Source organism: Biomphalaria glabrata, chromosome 5 (assembly GCF_947242115.1).
Source record: "Biomphalaria glabrata chromosome 5, xgBioGlab47.1, whole genome shotgun sequence".
In the NCBI taxonomy this organism is placed as follows: Eukaryota; Metazoa; Mollusca; class Gastropoda; family Planorbidae; genus Biomphalaria; species Biomphalaria glabrata.
Window position 1 is genome coordinate 9873734 of NC_074715.1, and position 25949 is coordinate 9899682.

General features: G+C 35.1%; 1 protein-coding gene across 2 annotated transcripts in view; it reads right to left on the reverse strand.

The window, feature by feature from the left end:
- Nucleotides 1-9216: 9216 nt before the first annotated feature.
- The window catches only part of LOC106057808 (uncharacterized), a 40258-nt gene continuing 23525 nt past the window's right edge, over nucleotides 9217-25949 (reverse strand). For both annotated transcript variants that reach the window (XM_056029091.1, XM_056029090.1), the window contains 8 exons: nucleotides 20037-20162; nucleotides 18075-18188; nucleotides 17219-17249; nucleotides 17086-17120; nucleotides 16895-16981; nucleotides 14623-14700; nucleotides 11420-11581; nucleotides 9217-9952 (listed from right to left, as the gene is read on the reverse strand). In XM_056029091.1, coding sequence (XP_055885066.1) covers nucleotides 9921-9952; nucleotides 11420-11581; nucleotides 14623-14700; nucleotides 16895-16981; nucleotides 17086-17120; nucleotides 17219-17249; nucleotides 18075-18188; nucleotides 20037-20162 — 665 coding nt within the window. In that variant the 3' untranslated portion in view covers nucleotides 9217-9920. The remainder of the gene's footprint in view (nucleotides 9953-11419; nucleotides 11582-14622; nucleotides 14701-16894; nucleotides 16982-17085; nucleotides 17121-17218; nucleotides 17250-18074; nucleotides 18189-20036; nucleotides 20163-25949) is intronic.

Sequence of the window (25949 nt, forward strand, 5' to 3'; positions counted from 1 at the left end):
CTAGGATTCGAACCCGGGACCCTCGGTTCGAACTAAATAAGTTAATTGTTTTGAAAAGGCTCAATCTCATATTCGAATCCTAAAAAAAAAAAAAAAAAAAAAAAAAAAAATTCCGCTATATAGAAAAATGTTCACGAAAATTATGTTTATAACATTACTATTCGTCTTAAATTAGGTCTAACATATAATGCATACTAATTAGCTTTTTCTTATAAAAAAAACTGCTTGCATAATTGATTTTAAAAATTAGTGTTTTCGCTTTCAGGAAAAAAAAAAGTAGCCGTTGCATCAGAACTTTGAATGGTCTAAAATATTGTGACGTCGGATTTTCAATATCTCTTTTAGTTTACGAGATCTAAACGGGATGGACGGACAGACGGACAGACATTTCGCACAAAACTAATAGCGTCTTTTCCCCTTTCGGGGGCCGCTAAAAAGTACACATATATAGATCTAGATCTCGTATATTCTGTGTTATAGTAGGCTTATAGATTATAAATCTAGTAGACTATATAAATAACTAGATCTATAATTTTTTAAACTTTGGCTATGATTGATGTGATTTGATCTGGCATTATTGGATTGAAACTCACATCCCTTAGGTTAAAGTCACTAGAATGTCTAAAAAATCTGAAGCTTATTAGAGAGGCAAAACGAGGCAAGAGTCTATGATCTATCTGCTTACTAATCTAGTCAGGTTTAATCTTGACAACTAGTTCTCTAGTTTCTAGATTTAGATCAAGTTTAGATTTAGACTCTATAATATAAATATTTTACGGTACTAGGTAAAATGCTAATTAACTGATCTAGAGATCTAGCAAAGACATACATATATAGACTGGAAAAAAGAAATAATTGCATGTAATTTTGAAATAGGTACATAAAAACAAAAGCATTTATAAATTCTGGAAAGTCGCATGATCGTTAGTTTTGAAAATAAAAAAAACAAACTAAAACTATTTCTTTTGCTGTTGACGGTTTCCAAAACCTTATTCATGGCTGTCATCTCATCGTTTCAAATGTTTAGTTTTAGTTTTAAGCACATAACGTCGAAGAAAATGAGCAGAGCGTGTTCTAACGCTCGTAGTCCAAGGCGTCAAAGGGACAAGTCTATTAGATTAATAATAATTTATATCTAGATTAATTATAATCAGCTGACTAGATCACGGTGTAGTTCTGATCTGAGTAGTACTCACTAGTGTACTAAGACTTAGATATCTACTTACTGACTTAAGAAATTAGATCTATTATTAGTATTATTCTATATAAGATCTATAGTTACAATAGAGTCCAGCTAGATTCTAGTAGATCTAGTCGTAGATTGACTCTTGAGACTGAGTAGATAGATATAACCTCCCATCATACAAGTGTTGAAGTGACAGTCCGTAGATCTAGAAGTCTAGTCATAAAAGAGGTCTAGTCTAGTCTACATAGTAACTGTTAACATAACTAACATTAAAAATTAAGATTAGACTAGATTGTCACTATAGATCTAGATACTAGAATGTTATATATCTTTATCTAGTAGTCTAGTAAATGATAAATCTAGTAATACTATGCGGCAGTATAGCATCTAGTCTTTAGATCTATAAATATAAAATATAAAAACTAATCTAGATCTTGTTATACTACTCTAGATCTAAAGGTAATAGAATATATATAGAAATAATTTCAATTAACCCTAGACTAGATCGCCTAGTCCAAGACCTATATGTCTAGAAACCTAATCATGGTTAGATCTATTGAAAATCATTTAATTAATTGAAAATAAAATCTATTAATTTATCTATTATCAAGGAGATATAATGTATATCACTGCATACACTTATAAAGAACTAAATCTAGTAGTTTTAACAGTACCTAGTCATTGTGATCTCGATTTAGACTAGACTATTTATAGTAAAACAAATGCTGCCTGGTTGTGCAGTTTGTGCTCTGGTCTATCGTTTGAACTTATCAATGGCCCCGGGCTCAAATTCTACCCACTCCCATCCTTCATTGTCCTGTAAAATAAATTAACTTCAACTTTGAAGGAACATTCAAAACATGTAAAATATTTTACAAACAAACTATAAGATTTAGATCTGATCTAGATCTTAAATGACCAAAAATATAAATTATAAACTTATCATAAGGTGATCCATTATTTCTTTGCTCTAATAATATCAATTAAGCCCTTAACTTTCAATTTTATATATGAGAAATTGAGATAAATACTCTTGTAACAGATAGATCTTGAGCATTTATATGTATTACTATGTTACATATATTTTATAATAAGTTGTTTTTGTTTTTTTTTTAATCTCTAACAGATTTTCAAAAAACGTATTAAAATCTGGTTGAAATGAAGAAAAGCAAGAGGAAAAAGAAGAAAAAAAGAACCATGAAGAATATGATTCTTTGGTCAGTAAAGATTTTGATGAAAGGCATAAACTAAATCCAATGGTAGGTAACCGCTATCCATCTTTAAATAAACAAATTTTAAAATATTTTTAACAGGATTTATTTTTATATGTTTTACTTTATGACAGTTGCCCCTATGGGATGGGTGCCCGCCCAATTAGATATATTTTCTAGTCAGGCTGATGAACATAAGACATAATTATCTCTTTGTCACACAAACATTTTTTTTTCTAGATTGACAATCTTAAACCTAAAACACCGAACACAAGTGAGGTAGCTCTACTACTGAAGACATTTGTAAGGAAGCTCTAAAAAAGTAAAAATTTATATTTAATAGTGTGACTCATAATAAACATTATATACACCAAGCTGAAAACAGGAGATAAACATATTTGCATTTTAAAAAAAGCATAAAATTCAATTTAAAGTGTATAGTCTAGAATTTGAATTAAACAAAGACTTGAACATAGTTTGCTTACATGTGAGCAATTTAAAAAAAAACATTATCTTGAAATTACTCTGATAAATGGAAAACAACGAGCTGTCTGAGCACAGCTTATTGTACACAGCACGCCACTGTGCTGACACTGATCTGTGAGCCGCACACAATTTTTTAAATTTCACTCATGGTATCTTTGAAATTTAGCCGAATATTGGAATCAATGGTTATTCATGAAAGTCTGTGGCGACTTTAAATCATTGTTAATGAGGCATGTCATTATGTTAGGACTCATTGTATTCCTTAAAATAGCTTAATAATAAGCTCGCACCAGTGTTCAAAATACATTTTAAAGCTTCACTTAATTAAGGATGAGTACAAAGTGACTGGAACTGTCACTCCTCTATTTAAGAATGGAGATAGCAATTAAATAAAGCTTAATACCATAAATTGTTAAAAATATTAAAATACGTTGGTCTTGGTGGACTGAGGATTTCTTGATAGTGAACGAAAAAAACTGCAATAATAAATAGCTCCAAATTTTAAAGTTATGATAGTATAATGATACGTATTTGGACTTTGTCATGTTAGCATTAATATTTTACACCATTTACATAAGGTTTGTAGTAGTGAATATCACTTGACATTAATTTTCCTTTTTAAATACACTATTTAATATTCTGTGACTATAATACAGGATATTAAAAGGGTATATGTGATTCCATTTTTTATTTCCTCAGAAGACAATCCAAAATGATCACCTCTCCAATCTAACAAATACATGATGGAAGCATTATAAAATGCTAGTGACAGTCCACAAATGTATTCTTAATGGCTTGAATGTTACAAGCTATATCAAGAAAGCAAATACAAGTAAAATTCCCCTTTCAGACCTTACGATCAATTGGGCAGATGATGTAAATGTTATCTCTTCTTTGGACATGGTTTCTGAGGGTGTCATGTGGCCAGCACAATGACCAACTTCCTTTGTTTTTTCCTGACTAATGTCAGGTACCCTTTAGATCTGGATGGACACAGTCAAATCCTAAATAACCCTGTCTTCACCAAGATTTGAACCCAGGACCCCAGATTCAAAAGCCAAGCGCTTTGTTACTCAGCTTCTGCACCTCCTAATTGTGATGCAAAGAACAAAAATTATTTAAAGCATTTTGTGTGTGTCTTAGAAAATAATGTGAGAACACTTCAATAAAAGACTAAAGCATTATGAATAGTTAATAGTGTTAATTTATGTTTACAAAAGGCGTTGAAGTGACAGAGAGTGTGTGAGTTAATAAAATAGTGGTTAAGTTTGTTGTATTAAATAATTGTTAAATTACTTTTAGGCATAAGTAGCAATAATGCTATGCAATGTAAAAATGTAGAAGTCATTGTGTTATATATATATAAATAAGTTATTTTGTGATTTTAGGTCTTTCTGTGTAGTAAATATACTGCACTATTTTATCATTTCTTCCAGTATATTATGTTATTTATTGAATGATATTAAAGAGCTTTCAAATAAATATGTCTTAATATGACTCTTTCCTTTTTATTTCATAATACCAATAATAATAATAATAATCTTAATTGTCATGGAGGAAATGCATTTACAATTACTATGCTGGAAAAATATTTTATATGAAGGTCCCGTAAAGAAGAAATGTTACATTATATTCTAAAAAAAAAAGCATTGCATTTGCTTATAGCTCTAAATAATTGTTAAGATAAAACTTGAAATTCTGCAAATCGCTAAAATGCAAAATAATAAAAAAAATATTGTGAGAGACATACTGCAATGTAGGCCTATATTCTTAGGAAAGGTTCAATGCACAATGTAGGCCTATATTCTTAGGAAAGGTTCAATGCACAATGTAGGCCTATATTCTTAGGAAAGGTTCAATGCACAATGTCCCTGCTGCTAATGGTGTCTAGATAGAGGATGTGAAAGATTTTACAAGGTAAAAAAATAATGCTTTTCTGATGACTGTCGGAAGTGTTTTCAGCTATATCTCAATTCCATATTTATCATATAGCAAATTTTTAAGTATAAACATATATTTTTGATAAAGAAATCTTTCTTGAGCTGAATGGGGGAGACTTGCATTGCTGATCATTGCTTTGACAGCAGTTTTTCATCTATGATACTTCTCTTGTTGGTTACATATTCTACTGTCTCATCCAGAGTAATATATTTTGTATTAGTTACCTTGTTATTATAATCTTGTTAATTTTAAGTAGCCGTAGCCTACTAGCCCAAGTTTTGACTACATGACTTTTTTTTTTATAAAACAGAAGTGCGATGTCATCAAAAAGATTCAGTCCTCAACATGGAATATATGAAATTATGTATTTTTTCAGCAGAATGTCCAAATAGGCTAAAATTAAAACAGTTTAAGAACAAAAAATGAACATTGTGTTTATGTAACATTATAAGCTTGCTAAGAGATTTAAAATAATAGTGAAAAGATAGTAATACTTGTATAGGTTATGGCTGAAATAAATATGAATACTTTTCTTTTATACTGCTTTTAAATGCTATATAATAAAATACACAAAATTGCCAGTCACAAATTTTCGTTTCATAAACATCTTTTATTGGCCAGTTTATATATTTATGTATATGAGATTTAGATATGACAACTACAAAAATTATTATTAAGATACAGTGGCGTAGCTAGGGTATTTGATGCCTGGTGCGGCAGGTCCTCATGATGCCCCCCCAAACAAAAAGTCCTTCCTCCCTCCCTCCCTCCCTCTCTCTCTCCCTCCCTCCCTCCCTCCCTCCCTCTCTCTCTCTCTCTCCTCCCTCTCTCCTCTCTCTCTCCTCTCTCTCCTCTCTCTCTCCTCACTCTCACTCCCTCCCTCCCTCTCTCTCTCCCTCCCTCCCTCTCTCTCTCTCTCCTTTCTCTCTCTCTCCCTCTCGCTCCTCTCTCTCTCTCTCTCTCTCTCTCTAAAAACATTCAGATCACATCACATTTAGAACGTTCATACTCAAAACCTGGGAGTACATAAACAAAGGGATGTAATTCTTTTTTATAAACCAATGTTACAACAAATAAACAATACAATTAAACTCTCCATACATACATCTGAGATTTTAAACCATGCGGGAGATACATATTTCTGGAACAGCTACGAGCCTGTAATACACTACATCTGTTGTAGAGTTCGTCATCTTCGTCATGCTTAAGGCTCATACTATTATGTGTTACATGTTTCAAACGATTTGTAGACACTCTCTTGCAGTATATCACACTGTTCCTGTATCACGACGAAAGTCCTCGATGATTTTAAGCGTCTAGTTCACATTCAGACAAAAAACTACAACAACAAAATGATAAACGAAAATACAAGAATAACGGAACACTGTACGCTGCTCGACTTTATGATGTCACATAGATAAATAGCGTTGGCAAACATCCCCTCGGCATATAGCTGTCAACGGTCACCTGACCGGCTTATTCCTTAGCCCACCTCAAAATACCCGCCATCACCAACAAACCAAAAAAAGCCGACATACAAAAAGACGCCGTCTGATATCTCTTATGACATCTATGTAGACAAAGTAAAAAAAAATAAAAAATTCAGCTAGACAGTTATTAATAAATGAAAATAAAAATAAACGAAAAAAAAGTAAAATAGAAGAGCAGAAAAAAAGTGTCCAGTCCTTTAGAAGTAAGATAGAAAAAATAACGTGGACCTTAAAAATTATGTCATACGCTTTTACATAATTTTATTATTTTAGTCGCATATTTCGATCGGACCCCATGATATCTTAACTATTTTCTAAAAAATACAACAAAAAAAAACAAAAAAAAAACGAAAAACTAAAACTCTATGGCCATATTAAAAGGTCCACAGTCAAAAGACAGAGAGGAATGTAGAAAGATGGTGAACAAATCTTCTGTGGTGCCCTAACTGTCCAACAGACTAAGGGATAGATGAAAGTGATATTTCTTATACAATGTTTTTAATAATAATTCTATAAAATGTCGTTCTAACTTCGCCGGAAACATGAATTCTTTTTTTTTTAAAAGCAAGAGAAATAAAACAAAAAGAAAATAAGCCAATACAAGATAAAGAGAAAAAAAAACAAGTATACGTTTTTCTGGTTAAAGTAAGAAGCTGAGCCATATTTTGAGGACCAGAAAGGGGAAGAGCTTCGGGGTGACCAAACAAAATAGTATTTATTTTCTTATCAATGCCCTTGTAAAAAAATTCGAGTTTGATTTCGGGCAAACGAAAACATAACGTAACGACTGACATTGCATATTTCACTCGATTTTTTTTGTGTGCAAAGAATTACAAGCTTGAAATTAACTCTTTCTCTCCGTAATTATTTACCACATTCTAGTGGAATCAACGCTGGTATCGTCAGTTAGGAGAGAAAGAGTTAAGCCTACACGGTCGGCAATTAAAGCAGGATTACCCTAAGTACGCCTATTATAATAATAATTTATCTATAATACTGTACTTCGATTACGAAAGAATTATTTTACATTTAGCACCAACACGAATTTTGTGTCATCCCATACGATGCCGATTATAAATAATATCTTAAATTACTGTTTAAAAATGTAATATTCTCAGACGATTTTGTTTCAAGATGACTTAGAATGAAAATAGATACAAGAATATTTTTAAAAAATCATAGTATAATATATTTTAGTGGTGTTTGACTAAAGCAAGGGTCTTGGGTTAGAGTCCTGTTGAAGACTTGATTTTCTGAATTTGGTTGTTTTTTTAGGATGCTAGTGAGTCGATCCAACCCTAAGAGTACCTTACACTAGATTGGGAAAGTAAAGGGAGTTGGTTGTTGTTCTGGCTACATGACACCCTCGTTAACCGTCGGTCGATGACTTAAAATGACGATAGATACAAAAAAAATGAAGTATAGTATGTAAAATTTTGGGATGTTCGACTAACTGGTAAACCAAGGGGTTTCGGTTCGATTCCTGCTGAAGACTTGGTTTTACGGATTAAGATGCCCCTGAGTCAATACAATCCTAATGAGAATCTGACACTAGATTGGGAAAGTAAAAGGAGTTGGTCATTGTTCTGGCTACATGACACCCTCGTTAACTGTCAGTCGATGAAACAAATGACCTGCTTTATAGAAATTAAGATCTGAAAAGTGTACTTTATTCATACTTAACTAAGTCTTTTCCTGTCTCAAATGGAGTGTAACTGGGATGTTTGCTGGCTGCAATACTATTCAGCTGTATGTTCACCGCCCTGCTGAGAGATGCCTTTCGTGAAGACTGACGCAAGTCTATTCAATAATCAAAGACTTAATTCCAAGAACAAAGTAAAATATGACTACACCAGAGATCTGTTATTCTCAGATGACTGTGCTCGAAATGCCTCAAATGAAGAAGACCTTCAAATGAGATTGTCCCTCTTCGCCAACCCCCGCAAAAGAAAATGTTCCTCAGCTTCAATGTAAAAAAGAATTGTCGCACCAAGCCCATGTAAATTAAACGATCACAGAACCAGACATTCTTATAAATAGTAAAGTTCCCTTATCTGACTTTGTGGTCTAAAGGGCAGATGGTGTAAAGATAATCTTTTTCCGTGGCCCATGGTTAACGAGGGTGTCATGTAACCAACACAACGACCAACAGCCTTTACTTTCCCAAACTAATGTCAGGTACCCATTACAGCTGGGTGGACTCAGAGGTGCCCAAAGATACTTTTATTAAAAATACCAGTCCTTACCTGAATTCGAGCCCCGGGACCTTAGTTCGGAAGTCAAGCATTTTACCGCTCAGCCACCGTACCTTCAAATATTCTCGTAGATGACCAAAAACTAGCATGTGTTAGAAAGTGTGTCTATTTGAGAAGGACCATATCAGCAAATTTCATCCTGAAAGACGAAGAAGACTTCCGTGTTGCTTTGGGCAGACTTCAAAGACGCGGCTACAGAGATGACAGCATATCCACAAAATTAAAGGCCCTTAACATTCCTAGGAACATTCTCGTTGCCTGTCAGAGGACGGTACTGCTGCAGACCTGCCATATCACCAGAATGAATTTGTGTTTCCCTTTAACGAAACTCAACCCTGGCAGCGCAAGAGAAGGACTTCTCGTTCGTCTCTAACATAATAATAAGGCTTGTGCTCGAGTTCAAAGATTAATGATGAATGCAATATTTCCAGTGGCTACGAAGCCCTAAATGCAACCTACATATTTTGCCACATGTAGCACATGCATAACCATTGTCCGCCGGTGGTAGGTTTAGATTTTCATTTCGACACCAACGTCCTCGGTACAGTTGTATGATATAGGACAATTATTATTCTTTGGTTTTATTTTAAAAGTCTTCAGACTGACAACATTCTCTGAGTCCACAAAATGAAATCAAGTACTAGAGAGGCTGGTCGTTAATTATTTAATTGCGAAATTGTAGTTTCTACTATAAATATGTGATTGATAAAAACCAAATATACATATGAAAATTAATACTTTATATTTACTACGAGCAAATACGAGGTACCAGCATGTGGCGTTTTATATTGTATACACATGTGAAGGTTCTATTACACAGAGTAATTTTACAGATATATATGAAATAAAATACTTAATATTTACTATAAACATATACGAGATACCTGGAATCAATTCTATATAGTGTATATACATGTGAAAGTAGTTGTAAATAAAAGCAATATAATTAATAATACATAATAATTAATTGTGACGACCTGTGTGTGTGTGGGGGGGGGGCGGGGTCAATTAACTGCTGACATGACCACAAAATCCAAATCACATTAAATAATTACCAAGTCATAGCTATCATAATAATAATCACTTAATGTACGTTTTCATTATAATACTCAACTGTGACTTACGTAGCGTTATATAGATATACTAGCTTGCCTAACATTATTGCTTTTATAAAATATTTTATTCTTTATATTAAATTACAATTTTTGTAAAGAAAAATAATGTTAAAGTAAATATGTAATTTAAAAAAGAATACAAGAAATTTGACAATATGAACAGTTTCTTTTTGTAGTTCCGCAGTCGATGTGATGATCAATAGTTCAATACAGTCTCAACCTGACGAACTGTTACATCAAAATGAAACGATCTGCTTTTGGTAAGGGTCTGCAACCGTTGTAGACAAATGATATAAGAAAATAAAATCATAATATATTATAGGTGTAATGTTGTTTTTTTTTCGTAGTATGCATAAATAAAATAGACTAGAACAAAAAACATTACAAGCCTTTCATCAATTACTTAAGATAATTTAACACCTTACTAGTATAACTAACGCTGCCAGAACTCTGTGGGAGATATCTAACGTTTATTCTAATACAAATAAGTATTAATCGTATTTAAAAGGAAACAACAGACAAAAATATCAATATCAATATATACCATCGTAACATTTCCTTTCTAGTTAATAAAAGTAATATAATTAAAGAAAAGGATAATTTTCTTAAATTTGGTAAAAAGTATTCTAAGAAAGACGAGAAACAATAGTACAAAATAATAACATCCATCCAGCTTGTAAGTTTAGGGTTAAGATGTAGTTGATAAACATGAAATTAATTATAATAAATTAACAATGAACAGTACCATCACTATTGAGTCGACTATGCAGCATAATGCTTTTCCTCCATGGGACCAGATCTCTCTTTCTCTCTCTCCTATAAATGGCAGCATCGAAAGCATAACCGAAAGATCCATTACTTACAAAATTTCAACACAAACGGAGGAACTGGCATACTAATTGAATGACCCAATGGAGAAAGACTGGAAAAGTCAATTGCAACTGGCGATCTCTCAGACAGTCATAGAGCAGAAAGGCAAGCACTGGAACTAGCAGCTACCACACTAATAAACTACCCCTGCACATCAAACAGCCAAATTGTCTTACTACACGATGCCAAAACAGTCCTTCAAAGCCTGAAAAACTCAGATACTTCCTATATAAAGCAACTCAGGACAGCTCTTGTAAACCTTAACATCAACAGCAAAGAAACTGTGTTTCAATAGATCCCAGCACACCTTGAACTAGAAGGCATTGAAAAAGCCGACATACTGGCCAAAGAGAGAAGAATGAGCAGACAAATGAAAATCCCTCTCTACCCTGAAGAAATGATGAAAATAATAGAGAGTAGAATAAATGGGAATTGGACCATCACACGTCCCAATTACAACAAAATAGGATGCCTATAATAGCTATATCGACATGACCAACGAATAATTTTTCAACTCAGAACTGGACAAAACAGAATGAGACAACATGTATTCCGAATCTTAAAGTCGGGACGAGCGAAGCCTGCCCTTGTGGAGCATCAAGAGAATGCTGACCATGTCCTTCAAAGCTGCATGCTACATCAAGAGGACCAAACAAGACTCTGGCCCCAAAACCTTCCCATAGAACAAAATACTATACAGAGAGCTACCTGATCTGGAAACTAATGCGAATTCATCTCAGATATAGGATAACTGATCTGAACCTTCCGACATGTAAAATGAGAACGAAGAAGGAATAAAGAAGAAGAAGTACCATCCATATTATCTATTTGTTGATTCTTGCTCTTATATACAGAGGGTACAAACCTGTATTATTATTTCCATTTGACTGTAGGTCATCAGAAATGTCCTCAGCATCAGAAACTGACCAATATGATGCTCGCAACTCTTTTGGATCAAATACATCAATGTATGGGTTTCTTTCTCGATTCATCTCAGTATCTTTATTATCAGCTTTCGAGTAAAAATCTGAAAAAAAGAGATACATAAAAATTTTGAACAGTTATTCTCCTGCTGCCCTCCCTGCCTACGAAGAGCGCTATATTCGCTCTCCTTGAAATAGCTGGGAGAAGGGTGCGGGAAGCGCTGTAAGCTTCTATGGAAAGCTTTCTAAGGAATTGGGGCCGATCGCTTTCTAGAATTCTGAGATGAACAAAAGTATTCTTCTTGCATTTTCGTTTAGAAAAAAAATCAGGTTAAATAAATCTAATAAAGTAAGGTTTTAAGAGAGAAGGTAATCTTATTAAAAAAAAGTGTAAAAGATTATCGAGGCACAATTACAATATTAGATGCTCTTCTTGGGATCGAGTCTAAAAAGTGCAATTTAATTTGTTTCATCTTTTAAATTAGTGCCATGTAATTTGTTTCATCTTTTAAACTTTGGCAAGGCTTTTTCTAGACCTACGATATTTCAATATTTCAATACATTTCATAGCTAAACGAAAAACAAATGTTCAGCTATAAGTGATGTGGCAAAGTTCTTAGGAATAGTATAAAGGCAACGGAGTCTAAATTATAAATCACGGAGGGTTAAAACAAATAGAGTTATTCTTACTTATTTGGAAAAAAACAAAACTGGAAATCTTAACATAAAAAAAAAAATTGTGATTTGGGTGTCAGGGTTATGTGTTGTAAGCCTCAACTCGTTTACCCGGCCACTGACATTCAACATGCACCTTCGTGCTTAAAATAAATAATTAACTACATATTAATAAATCAATATAATGTTGAATGAGATGACTTTATATGCAATGAATAAAATTGATAGCGTAAATATTATTGAATTTAACAAAGTTAATTGTCAAGTAGGCAATTTGCAACTTGCGGTTCCATAACACTAAAACTACACATTAGCAAGTATTGCAGAGGCGCAAGATATATATATATTAAAAGGTTTAATCAAATACGCAGTGAAATTACTAAGACATGCATTGATACTTTAGGCATGCACCATAGACAGGGGTAAAAGTTCCCATTTGAGACCTTGTGGTCTATGGGACAGATGGTGTAAAGGTCATCTGTTTCTGTCGCCTACGGTTAACGAGGGTTAGGCCAGCACAACCAACTACCTTTACTTTTCGCAACTAATGTCAGGTACCCATTACAGTTAGGTGAACTTAGACAAAGTTCACCACCATAGTTTGCTTAAAAAATTAAAATATTTCGGCATTAATGGTCCACTGCATCAGTGGATTAAGGACTTTCTGATAGGGAGAGAACAAACTGTAATAATAAATGGCTCTAAATCAACACCGATAACAGTAAACTCAGGTGTACCTCAAGGAACAGTCTTGGGTCCACTACTATTTTTAATTTACATAAATGATTTACCAAATTGCATTACTTCAGGAACAAAAGTCAGATTATTTGCAGACGATTGCATAATATATAGAACAATAAAAACAACACAAGACACAGATATTTTACAAAGAGAATTAGATGAATTACAGAAATGGGAATCAAATTGGAGCATGTCTTTCCACCCAGAAAAATGTCAGTTGTTAAGAGTAACAAAAAAACTAAAACAAATTAATTCCACTTATCTTATTCATGGCAAACCAGTAACACAGACTAAAAACGCAAAATACCTAGGTGTTATAATAAATGAAAAACTGTCATGGAATCCACATATTGATGAAACTACAAAAAAATCAAACAAAGCATTAGGATTTATTAAAGAAATTTCTATAAATCAAATAAGAACATAAAACTAAAATGTTATTTAACTTTGGTTAGGCCAATAATAGAATATGCATCCTCCGTCTGGGACCCCTCAACTCAAGAAAACATTAAGAAACTAGAACAGACACAAAATAGAGCAATGCGATTCATAACAAACGAATATTCACATTTGACTAGAGTAACACCTTTAGTAAAATCACTAAATTTAGAAAGCCTTCAGGACAGAAGGCTCAAAAGTAAAGTAGCAATCATACATAAAACACTGAACCATAATCTTCAAATACAAAAACAAAATTTAATAAAATACTCTGAAAGACACAAAGATAAAGGCACATTCCTCGTCCCATATGCTAGGACAAATTTGTACAAATACTCCTTCTTCCCTAGTGCTATTAGAGCATGGAATGGGTTGCCTGAGCTAGCCAGGAAAACCAGTGACTTGGCAGAATTTAAGTCATTGGTTAATATGCATGACTAAATGCATGACGCGTAGGACGTAATCATCTTCTTTTTTGAAGTAACGTCTGTATTATATAAGATAAGATAAGATCCCGCTCAATAGCAAGAATTACCAAATGTTTCAATCTATCGTTGAGAATTGTTGACCTCAAGTAATTCTTCATAAATTTGAGGCGGGAGAAGCTTCTTTCACCTGATTAGACAATTTCGGGAGATTTCCAGGAGCTCCTGGTAAATCGACAGGAGGGAGTGGGAAATCTGTTTTAAGTTATAAAATGGTTTAATTTAATAATTTGTACACCTTGAATTTGCGCGAATTCTAAGAAAATGCGGATCCTTTGAAAGTGTTGGCCCACTGCGGTCGCATATATGTATATATGCTGTATGCACGTTTATGCATAGGGTTAGGGTTTACTAGGCTTTAGGGTTAGGGTTTGGAAAAAAATCGCCCCCCACTCCAAAGTTCTGGATCCGCTAGTGGCACTGCCGTTCTTTTAGATACATCAGCAGCGTGGAGAGGGGGGAACTGATGTATGGACGACATCATTCCGACCACAGTTAATGCCAAGGCATTCATTTTATTTCCATGAGATGATCCATAGTCGCTATGCGACTGAAGGAGGTAATATATATATATATATATATAAATCACCAGCGAAGGAGGAGCATTTGTACAAATTTGTAGCATATGGAACGAGGAGTGTGCCTTTATCTTTGTGTCTTTCTGAGTATTTTATTAAATTGTGTTTTTGTATTTGAAGATTATGGTTCAGTGTTATATGAGAAAGAGAGAGAGAGAGAGAGAGAATGAGAGAGAGAGAGAGGAAGAGAGAGAGAGGGAGAGAGAGAGGGATAATTAAAGATGTTACCATTTTCCTTTCTGATGCCTGGTAATTGTAAATGATAAGTATGTTCATCTCGTGATTGTATCGCTGGCATATGGTAAACTTTAAAACAAAAAAATTTAATACATTATCAAAGTAATATGAAAATGAAAATTGTTTTAAATTATTACCATCATTTAAACATATTTTTACGCCTCTTTGTTAAATTTAACTTTTGCTCACTCTCTCACTCTCTATCCCCTGATCACTCTATTTCTTCGTTCCTTTCTTCTCATATTAAATCTTTCATTCTTTTCCCATATATATGTATTTGTAATTCTCTCTCTTCATAAAAAAGTAAAAAAAAAAAAAAGTTCCCATTTCAGACCTTGTGATCTATAGGGCGGATGATGTTAAAGTCATCTGTTTTTGTTTTTTAGGCCAACGGTTACTGAGCAGGGTGTCATGTGACCAGCAAAGCGACCAACCGTCTTTGTTTTCCCCAAGCATCGTCAGGTACCCTTTTGAGCTGTGTGAACTCGAGCTGCCCTAAAAAATCCCGAAATTCCGGAGCCCAGATTCGGAAGCCAAGCGTTTAACCACTCAGCCACCGCGCCCCCTCTTTCTTTAATTCCAAAGCTTAATTATCATTATTAACCCTAACCCTAACCCTATTATTAGTCACATTTTAACGTCTAACACGTCTTGCTAAAAAATGTTTTTCAGAAAATGTAGAAAATTTATGATAAAATTATATTAAACGTTATGCCAAAATGCGCTGCTCTTATATTTTAACTTTTCTGAATCTTAGGAGAATATACGTTAACATGTTTTACATACTGTTGTTATCGGTCGTTGACTTGTAACACCCGACTGCTGGTAGACAACTAAACCGTTGTAGACGCAATATATCTAACACTAATAAAGCTAACAAAACTTTTAAAAACTAGAATAACTTACTTTTGTGAAAAAAAAAAAATAAGTAACACTTTTTTATAAAAAGAATCAACTTGTGATCGAATAAAAAAAAACTGTATTAGAGATTTAAAAAATCTAACTCACTTGAATAACACAACTTTTCAGTCTTAAGTTTTGGAGTTTTCTCTCCTAATGCAGACCAAGTGACGACAGTGCCACCTATGTTGCATTATTCACAACCAATCGCTAACCTCTTCCCAACGTCACCATAGAAACACTCACACACACACACACACACACACTTCAAAGCACATAGGTAATTATTTATATGCAAGTTTTTTAGGGCAGATGATGTAAAGGTCATCTGTTTCTGCGGCCTATAGTTAATGAGAGTTTCATGTGGCCAGCAAAATAAACAACCACCTTTACTTTCACCAACTAATGTCAGGTACCCATTAGAGCTGGGCGGACTAAGAGCGCCAAAAGATCCCGAAATTAAAAATCATATTCTTCATCAGGATTCGAATCCGGGCTCCCCGATTCGGAAGACAAGCTCAGCCATCGCGCTTCTAATTATTCCTATATACTTAATCGATATGTTTAGTGTCGAGATCCCGATTTTAGACATCTCTTTAAGTTGCTTCATTCACAACCAATCGTTAACCTCTTTCCACCGTCACCATTTAAACATACACACATACACTTCATAACATATACATACACAAATAAATGATTTAGAAAAACAATACACCTCTGTCAAAGTATATTCTATTTTGCCCGGGCATGCTACCCTGCCTCATAGTGGCGCCGGGTGGAAACGATCGTTGGAGGAAACGATTAGGCTAAAGGGTAGCAAAACAAGACTCCCGTGTGGGTGCCTAAGGGGATGCGAGAGCATCCTCATTGCACTAGGCGGAGTTGTAAAAAAGCTCCCACAACATTGTCACAATCCAGGCGCCGTTCCTCAATGGGCCGTTACATAAATGTCGTGTCCTGCACGGTTAGCCTGGTATAGAAAAGGGAAATGGCAGGGGTCCCTGTGCAGTGTGTGCACGCGGTCTCTTGCCGCGAGTCTGACACCCCGCCAGACTGTACACTGTTCTCATTCAGGCCGTGAAAGTGAGCTCTTGTTCACTTTTGCTGGCTTAGAGCTCCAAAAGCCGACGGTTCAACTCTACCTGACAGCTTCAAGAAGAAGAAGAAAATTATTTTAAAATTGACGTATGTACACTATGAAAAAAAAAAGACACTTATATAGTATCGTTTTTCTTGAGAGAAAATGAATTATCGTTTGCATTCATTTGAAGCTGATCGAGTTGGACGGTGACATTTGAAATTGTAATGAGACAGACAAAAAAAAAATTAAAAAAAAATATTTTGTGCAATGAAGTTATCTTACCGTTTGAACTATTGGGGATTTTGTTCTCATCAATCTCATTGTAGTGTTCGTGCTCAAGCTTGCCCAGATGGTCGTACGGATCCTCATCTGGTTTAGTGAATACAAGTTATATATAACAAATAAATCACTATACAAAATGTATATCATTAAATTGTTCATAAATGTTTTTTGTTTTTTTGACGTTTCCTTACCATATTGTTCGACTGGGGGCTGCGGTAGATTGCGGCTGTGAATAAATACATTATTTTTTTATTGCTATTTGGGAATGTATACAAAAATATATTAATAAACTGATGGATTTAAAAAAATATGATACAAACTTACACGTTTTCTTTCCGTTTAAAACACAATTTTCCTATTAAAAATTTAAAAAAAAGGTAAATTATAAAAATCATTTCTAATATATGTTACAATAATACAGCTAATTAATCATTTAAAGGGCATGTCATAGAATGTATGTCTTGCCATCAAACCCACACTATTCGTCTTACTAGTGTCTATCTCTCTATCTATCTACCTATCTATCTACCTATCTACCAATCTATCTTTTTGTCTATCTATCTATTTATCTATCTATCAGTCTATCTATTTATCTATTAAGCAGTCTATCAGTCCATCTATGTATGTATGTATGTATGTATCTATCTATCTATCTATCTATCTATCTATCTATCTATCTATCTAACTATCTATCTACCTACCAATCTATCTTTTTATCTAACAGTCTATCTATCTATTTATCTATCTATCAGTCTATCTATCTACCTATCTATCTATCTATTTATGTATCTATCTATCTATCTATCTATCTATCTATCTATCTATCTATCTATCTATCTATCTATCTATCTATCTATCTACCAATTTATCTTTTTATCTATCTATCGGTCTAGCTATCTATCTATCTATCTATCTATCTATCTATCTATCTATCTATCTATCTATTTATCTCTTTATCTATCTATCTATATATCTATATATCTATATATCTATTTATCTATTTATCTTTTTATCTATCTATCTATCTATCTATCTATCTATCTATCTATCTATCTATCTATCTATTCATCACATCCATATATCCCATTCCTTCCCCCCTCCATTCACACACATTGTATACACATTGTAAACTTAATTTATTCAAATAAGATTTCATTTATTTTTGTTACCAAGGACTTACCTTTGACTTTCAAAACTATGAGACAAATTACGATTGTTAGAAGTGCTGCTGATCCTATGGATACTGCAATGGCTATAATAGTCACTTTAGAGAAACTTTCACTAGTCTTGAGTACTGTGTGGTAAAAAATAATATATAAAAACTCGTGAGAGCTCTTATTGTCCTGATTTTTTTTTTAAAAAAGAGACCAATGGTAATAGTAGGCATGAAAACTGATTTGTGGCACTGAGGTCAGTAGAGACCAATAGTTCGTTGCTACGTCACATTCCAAGACTCAGGCCTACAATGACGACTGGTCTCGGTGAAATAAAGTCTAGTATTCAGCTGACATTTGAGACTTAGTTCTGACATTTTTATTTTATAGTAATATATACTATTTCATCTTTTTTTTTTTCAAACATGTGCACGTAAGGTAATTTTATTGGACTATGAAATAAGTTAACAAACATAAAATACTACAACGTAATTAATAACTTTTAATGGATTATTGCTATGGTCGAATAAATGTTTTAACTATTTGAGGTTAAAACATGTCGGACAGACGACAGACGGACAGCACAAAAACAATGAATGCTTTTTTCTGCTGCGGATACTAAGCAATCTAATGCATATAAAGATATAAATAAATGTAAGCATTATTTATGTATGCATGTGTGTCCTGACTACAAATGTGTCATACATAGTCCTTAGATCATTTTGGAGACCGTAGTCTTTGTTTTATGCCCCTGCCACAATCGGAGGGCCTTAAAATAAAAATAATAAAAACATCAACTAATTTTATTTCTATTAAGGGTAAATTCGTTTTTTACGTATATTTGGGATGAACATGTAAGTTTAACAGTTAAACCTATTTTTGTAGCAAAATTATTAAAAAAAATGTAGGGAATATTCTACATGTTTGACTTCCAATGGTTTCATTTATAGACATTGCGTTAACCGATATTTGGTTCACAGACAACTTGTTCACCGACAACTGGTTCACGACAAATGGGTCACAGTTCACATGACAAATACTTTACTAAAAATTAGCCCCACGACAAATCCTTCACTGAACATTAACATATTTTAATAAATTCGCGTGGCGTGTTTAATTTTTTACATACAGGGATTGATACATATTAACTTTTGTTGCTTTTATTTCCAAATTTATTTTTCTTTTTGATTGCTTGAGGCGGGGCCTGATCCAAGTTTGCTTGTTAATTTGTGTAGCCTACAGCTTGATGACTTTTGTGATAAAAATTTGGAATTTAACTTTTAAAAAATGTACCTTACAACAATGTAGCTGAACATTTTAAATGGAAGCTCATTTAATGTGTCTTCTCCTGAACGAATTAACGAATAGTTGGGTGAAAGAATTGTCGTGTGAACAAAAATGAGGTAAAACGAATGTTCGGGTGAACGAAAAGTCGTGAATGATTGGTCGGTGAACAAAATGTCTGTAAACAATTTGTTGTGAAGCCGAATCCAATCCGTTATACATAATGTATATTATTATTATGAGACACTTTGTATGAGTAGTTTGTAAATAGATGCACCATAGACGGATTTTAACGCGACTTTTAATGGCATCACAACTTAGCTGGGTTATAGATTATTTATGTAACTAAAGTCAGTTGGTGTTAGGACTTCATTGAGATAAAGTGATATTATACACAGAGACTCGAAGCTGGCCTTTTCAATATTAAGAATGATCTGTATTTTGAATAACGGTTTAGACTTAATTTCTAGTTGTTACATGTGTTAAGTACGTCGAATACACCCGTACAAGAATACGATACATCCCCAGAGTAATCTGTCGGAGTCAGGCAACCATTAACAACAACAAGGGAAAGGTCCACCACACAGTAATACCCAAACTCATACCAGCAGTCCGCAAATATTATCCGGCCAGTTAAAATGCACATACACACTTCCAAAATGATCCGGAAGCGATGATACTTATTATGTCCTCGTTAAACTTACCCAGGGTACAGTTTGTAGCAATGCATCCTCTGTCACAGAATCCAGTTTTAGCGTCACATGATAATTCAACACAACTATTACTGCATTTGTTGGTACAATTGACACCCCATGATCCAGTTAAGCATGCTAAGCATATAAGTATATAGTTCCTAATAACTACTCAAATAATATAATAAAATAAACATGTATATTTTATTTTACATAAATTTTTAACAATTTTACTTAATATAACGTGTGATAACTATCCAACAGAAAAAGGCAAAATAGAAAGGGTGAAACAAACAACGTTGAAAACAAGAGATCAGCCACCTATGTTCTAGATTCTATAGTGTATGCTTTTCTTCCGAAATAGGTCATTGAATAATAATAGTTATTATTATAGCTTTTATATAGCGCAATTTTGAAGCTTATAGCATGCTCAGAGCGCTATTATCCAATCTTATTTGTTTACCAGTGTGGTGAAGCGGGTACCTGGGAGAAGTTTTTCCGTGCTGCCTTAAGGCGCTCAGTAAATACATTTTTCTTCGAAATTTCGAGCACCCTTCATAGGTAGCCAAGCAAAGCGTACTTAGCCTCTCGACCACGCTTTCCACATTGTTATACATACGATATACAGCTGGTCATTAATGGGATTCAACACTTTTGTGTATTTTTTAACAAGCTTTAATAAACAGGGTAAGTTTGCCATAAAAACTAAAACTGTCAAACATGAGTATATTGAGCTAGATTGTTCCTAATAATTACTGAATGAAAAAAAAAAGACGATTTCCACTGAAATGATACATACTGATAATGTTCCACAAATCGTAAACAAAATAAGTATATAAATACATACTGAAGTGATCATTCTAAAACATTGATAAAATTTGGTATTAATCATTATTAGTTTATGAGAAAAATTCCATCTCGAACGGAATAATGTAAATATATAAAATAAATTATTTAAATTTAAATATGTCCTTATTGGCGATAAGGAGTTTATCACCCTTCTTATACCCCAATAACGAAAAGTGATCTTTACTCGTATGTATGGTACATTATTAATACAACAAACAGTTCTTTGTCGAAGAAGATCTTGAAAGGTGAATGTTAGCGTGTTCGTTATGTGGTGAAGTTAATGAATTTTTAACTGAATAGTAATAGTTCAAATCCCACTCAAGGCAGGGATTGGAATCCCTTTTTTAAAGACGCCCCTGAGTCCACCATACTTTAATGGGTACTTGACATCCGTTAAGAAAGTTTAACCCTAGGTCTATAGAAACAGACGAGCCGCACGTTATTTTAAAAGTATGAAAGCAACCAATCAACGTTGAGGAGAGGGGAGAGAAGCAGTGCTGGATAATATCGCCTAATGGAAGCGTCGTGAGCAGGATATTCGTGGAGTCTCTTAACTCTTCCACCTTCAATATTGTTACAAATGACCAGTGACAGGAAGAGGTTAACGTGTGACCCCGACGAGATAACACATCAGCGGGTGTTCCCTGGAATGTACATGTATAAACAGAGACAGGATGTGACGTGTCCTTACGTGTTATTCCAGAAGGTACTAAAAATGTCCAGTGACAGATAGAGGTCACAACTTGTGACCCTGGCTGGATGACACTGCAGCTGATGTTTTCTGGAATCTACATGTATAAACAAAGACAGGATGTGACGTTTCCTCACTTGTTATTCCAGAGAATACTAGCCGTGTTTGTGCAACTTTGGACAAGCGATTAGGGACTCTATATAAGCCAGAGAGTTCATGTGAAAGTCAGTCGTATGGAGTCGTGAGTGAGCCGTTACAGTCGATACAGACTATGTAAGACGTGTGCGGCTCTGTGGAAGAGCAATGTGTACGACTCGATGCAAGTTAACTAGGGTAGAGTTAACTGGAGTGGACTACTGTCGTTAAAGTCTATACAGCGAACTACAGTGGACTTGAGCCGTTACAGTCGATACAGTCGATGTAAGACGTGTGCAGCTCTGATGTGGTAGACTGGAATACGACTTGGTTCAGCTTTGGGAGACCTGGAGCGACACTGGGAAGTGTGTCGTTGGTCTGTTACGACTTGGTTCAGTTTTGGAGACCTGGAGCGACACTGGGAAGTGTGTCGTTGGTCTGTTCTGTGGAATACGACTCGGTGCAAGTTGAGAAGAGATGAATTGCAACGAAGTGAAGAGATGAATTGCAACGAAGTATAGCTAACTGTAAACTGACAGATATTGTACATTCTTCTACACTACATGTTACAGTGACGAATTGTTAGAGTTAATAGTCATTAAAGTTATATGAAACTGAAAGTTTAGTCGTCAAGTTCTTTACAGTGTTTTTATTTGTGTGCCTACTAATACTTCTAGCCAGAAGATTCAGAAATACGTAACAATTGGTGTCAGAAGTGGGATCTTTCTGGCTAGAATGTGTTCCATCAAACTTCTTATTGAACTTGACATGAAAGAACTTAGACAAGAGCTTCGAGAAAGAGGTCTACAGCTTAATGGAAATAAGGAAACGCTAACAGCACGTCTCAGACAAGCCCTGTTGGAGGAAGATGTGAATCCGGACACTTGCCAATTTGAAATCAAACCTAATATGACGGAGCTCCTGAGAACCTTGCAACACAAAATGAAATCGGTGAACAAGAGCATTAAGGAGATAGAATCAGAAATCAACACCCGATTTTCTTCATTTAACCAGTTGATTAAAGTCATGAATGAGAATGAACAAATAGCTACCACGCCCAACAAGACAGAAGAACAAACAAATACGATAAAAGATCAAACTAGAATCATGATTAACGAGCTGCTGAACACTCAGCAGTATCAGATTGAGTCAACAGATGAAAGAGCTACACCATTGATGAACAGCGAACAATCGTCCAACCAAGAATGTAGCGATACAGACAATTACGATAAAGATGCTGGTGATGGCTGTGCTGTCTGTTACTGTGATAGCAAACCAAACGAATGTGGCCCACAAGAAATGAAAAGAGACGGTAGCTGTTACTATTTCAACGAGAAGCAGAATGAGACCGCTGAAGAAACAATAGAAGAGACCTATAGTTTGACCGAAGCTTTAGCTATAGATAAACTTGATATGAGTACCTCAACCAGCCAAACAGATCAAGACAACGTTGGGTCTGCGTCCAAGCCTGTTGCTGTGGGCCTTAAAGACTTCTGTCTTCTATCTGCCATTGTCTACGAGAGGAACTCGAAGCTGGATTATTTCACCCATGCGTTTGACAAGAACTGTACGTACGTAGCTATTCAAGAAGACTGTGAATGCCAAGAAATACACCAACAAGCTCTAGACTTAACAGAAGCTTGTACAGCTATCAAGGTAGGCGTGAGAAGCCCTGGTGATAGTCAAGGAATTACAATAGAAACTGATGCTGAAGTTGATGGACCTTTGCACGTTGAATGTTATCAACCTGCCCCACAGTCGAGTCCTCCAGACTCGGATGAAGGTGATGACGTGTTTGACAACTTGCCTTCAAGTGGACTTGCAGCTCATTCGCAAAGCACCCATCGAAGAATAATGCTGAAGCAACTTGTTAGATCAACAGTCTTGATGACTACAGCTATGAAGTGCAATACCTTCCTATGTGTTAAGTGGCTGCCATCAGCATTGATCGACAAGAAAGCAAGACAACGACAACGACATCAACGCAACCAAAGAAATATCAAATTGAGGAGGCGGAGAAAGCGACACATGCAGAGTGCAACGTGGATGGCTCCAACAAGATCAAGATACAAACCTACCCCTTCTCCCACTGATAGACCCCCACCTGCATTTATGAAACTCCATAGCCCATCTTGTTAGAAAACAAGCCCACCACTTCTCCCACTGATAGACTCCCACCTGCACTAATGAAACTCCACAGCCCATGTTTTTAGAAAGATTCTGTCCAGGACCATAAACCAAAGAAGAAAGCCTTACGAATCAGTTGAAAGTGTGAAGCCACTAAATAATAATTTAAGAACATTCCTCATGAGAATAGGTTGATGAAGTATAACAGAGGTTTTAGAAGAACGCTAATTAAGTCAGAAGCAAGAAGGACAGAAAAGAAGTAGTTTAAGATGTCAGAACTGTAGTGAATAACCATCTGTGACAGAACTGTACAAGAAGATCAACCCAACATCGTACAAACCCAAGTCAGTTGCTGTTGTTTAAAAGAAGAGCATGTGAATATTGCTGTACTGTAATGAACCTGTGTATCTCTGAAGAAGCTCTGTAAAAAAAAGATGCTGGAGAATGTAAAACTCAGCCAGTGAAGCACGAACTCGTTAGAATGCTGATGAATTTTCTTGACAAGAGTGCCCAATGTCGTCATCTGAAGGTCGATGTTTCCATACCAAGATTGATGAAAACATTTGTGAGGACCTGCCGAAAAATGAGGATTTGGCTCCCATTCTTCTATGGAAAGAAGATGGACATATGCCAGATTGAAAGAACATCTCTGAGAAGGGGGCAACCACCAAAGCTTCCTTCTTGATCGTCGATCGGTTTCTTCAGTATCGTGGTGAAATGGAAACTGTTCGGGACGAACAGATCTAAGAAGGGGGCAGTGTTACAAATGACCAGTGACAGGAAGAGGTTAACGTGTGACCCCGACGAGATAACACATCAGCGGGTGTTCCCTGGAATGTACATGTATAAACAGAGACAGGATGTGACGTGTCCTTACGTGTTATTCCAGAAGGTACTAAAAATGTCCAGTGACAGATAGAGGTCACAACTTGTGACCCTGGCTGGATGACACTGCAGCCGATGTTTTCTGGAATCTACATGTATAAACAAAGACAGGATGTGACGTTTCCTCACTTGTTATTCCAGAGAATACTAGCCGTGTTTGTGCAACTTTGGACAAGCGATTAGGGACTCTATATAAGCCAGAGAGTTCATGTGAAAGTCAGTCGTATGGAGTCGTGAGTGAGCCGTTACAGTCGATACAGACTATGTAAGACGTGTGCGGCTCTGTGGAAGAGCAATGTGTACGACTCGATGCAAGTTAACTAGGGTAGAGTTAACTGGAGTGGACTACTGTCGTTAAAGTCTATACAGCGAACTACAGTGGACTTGAGCCGTTACAGTCGATACAGTCGATGTAAGACGTGTGCAGCTCTGATGTGGTAGACTGGAATACGACTTGGTTCAGCTTTGGGAGACCTGGAGCGACACTGGGAAGTGTGTCGTTGGTCTGTTACGACTTGGTTCAGTTTTGGAGACCTGGAGCGACACTGGGAAGTGTGTCGTTGGTCTGTTCTGTGGAATACGACTCGGTGCAAGTTGAGAAGAGATGAATTGCAACGAAGTGAAGAGATGAATTGCAACGAAGTATAGCTAACTGTAAACTGACAGATATTGTACATTCTTCTACACTACATGTTACAGTGACGAATTGTTAGAGTTAATAGTCATTAAAGTTATATGAAACTGAAAGTTTAGTCGTCAAGTTCTTTACAGTGTTTTTATTTGTGTGCCTACTAATACTTCTAGCCAGAAGATTCAGAAATACGTAACAATATAAATGTACGTTATGATATGAAAAAATATTAAAGCATGTCAACTTTATGAAGTAAGAACAATGGTACGCCTACTTGTAAGTTTTATCTTATTTCCATATTTTAAAAATTATTTAATATGCATATTTTATCCACCAAAAATAGTTTGTGTAGAGTTAAGATTCTAGAGGGTAGCATAGTTTAGCCTGTCGCTGTCTGTACATTCAGACAGAAATTCTATATACTATGTCGTAATTGATAGTGTATACAATCCAAAATATCATTGAAATGTCTATACGCACAGACATATATTATACCTAGACCAGACATGGAAATCTCTTACAAGACACTAAGATGTCGTGAACAACTTTAAAAAAGCTAAAACTAGGCGTTGATATTTAAAGTAGTTATAAGATGTAAACTTTGTTT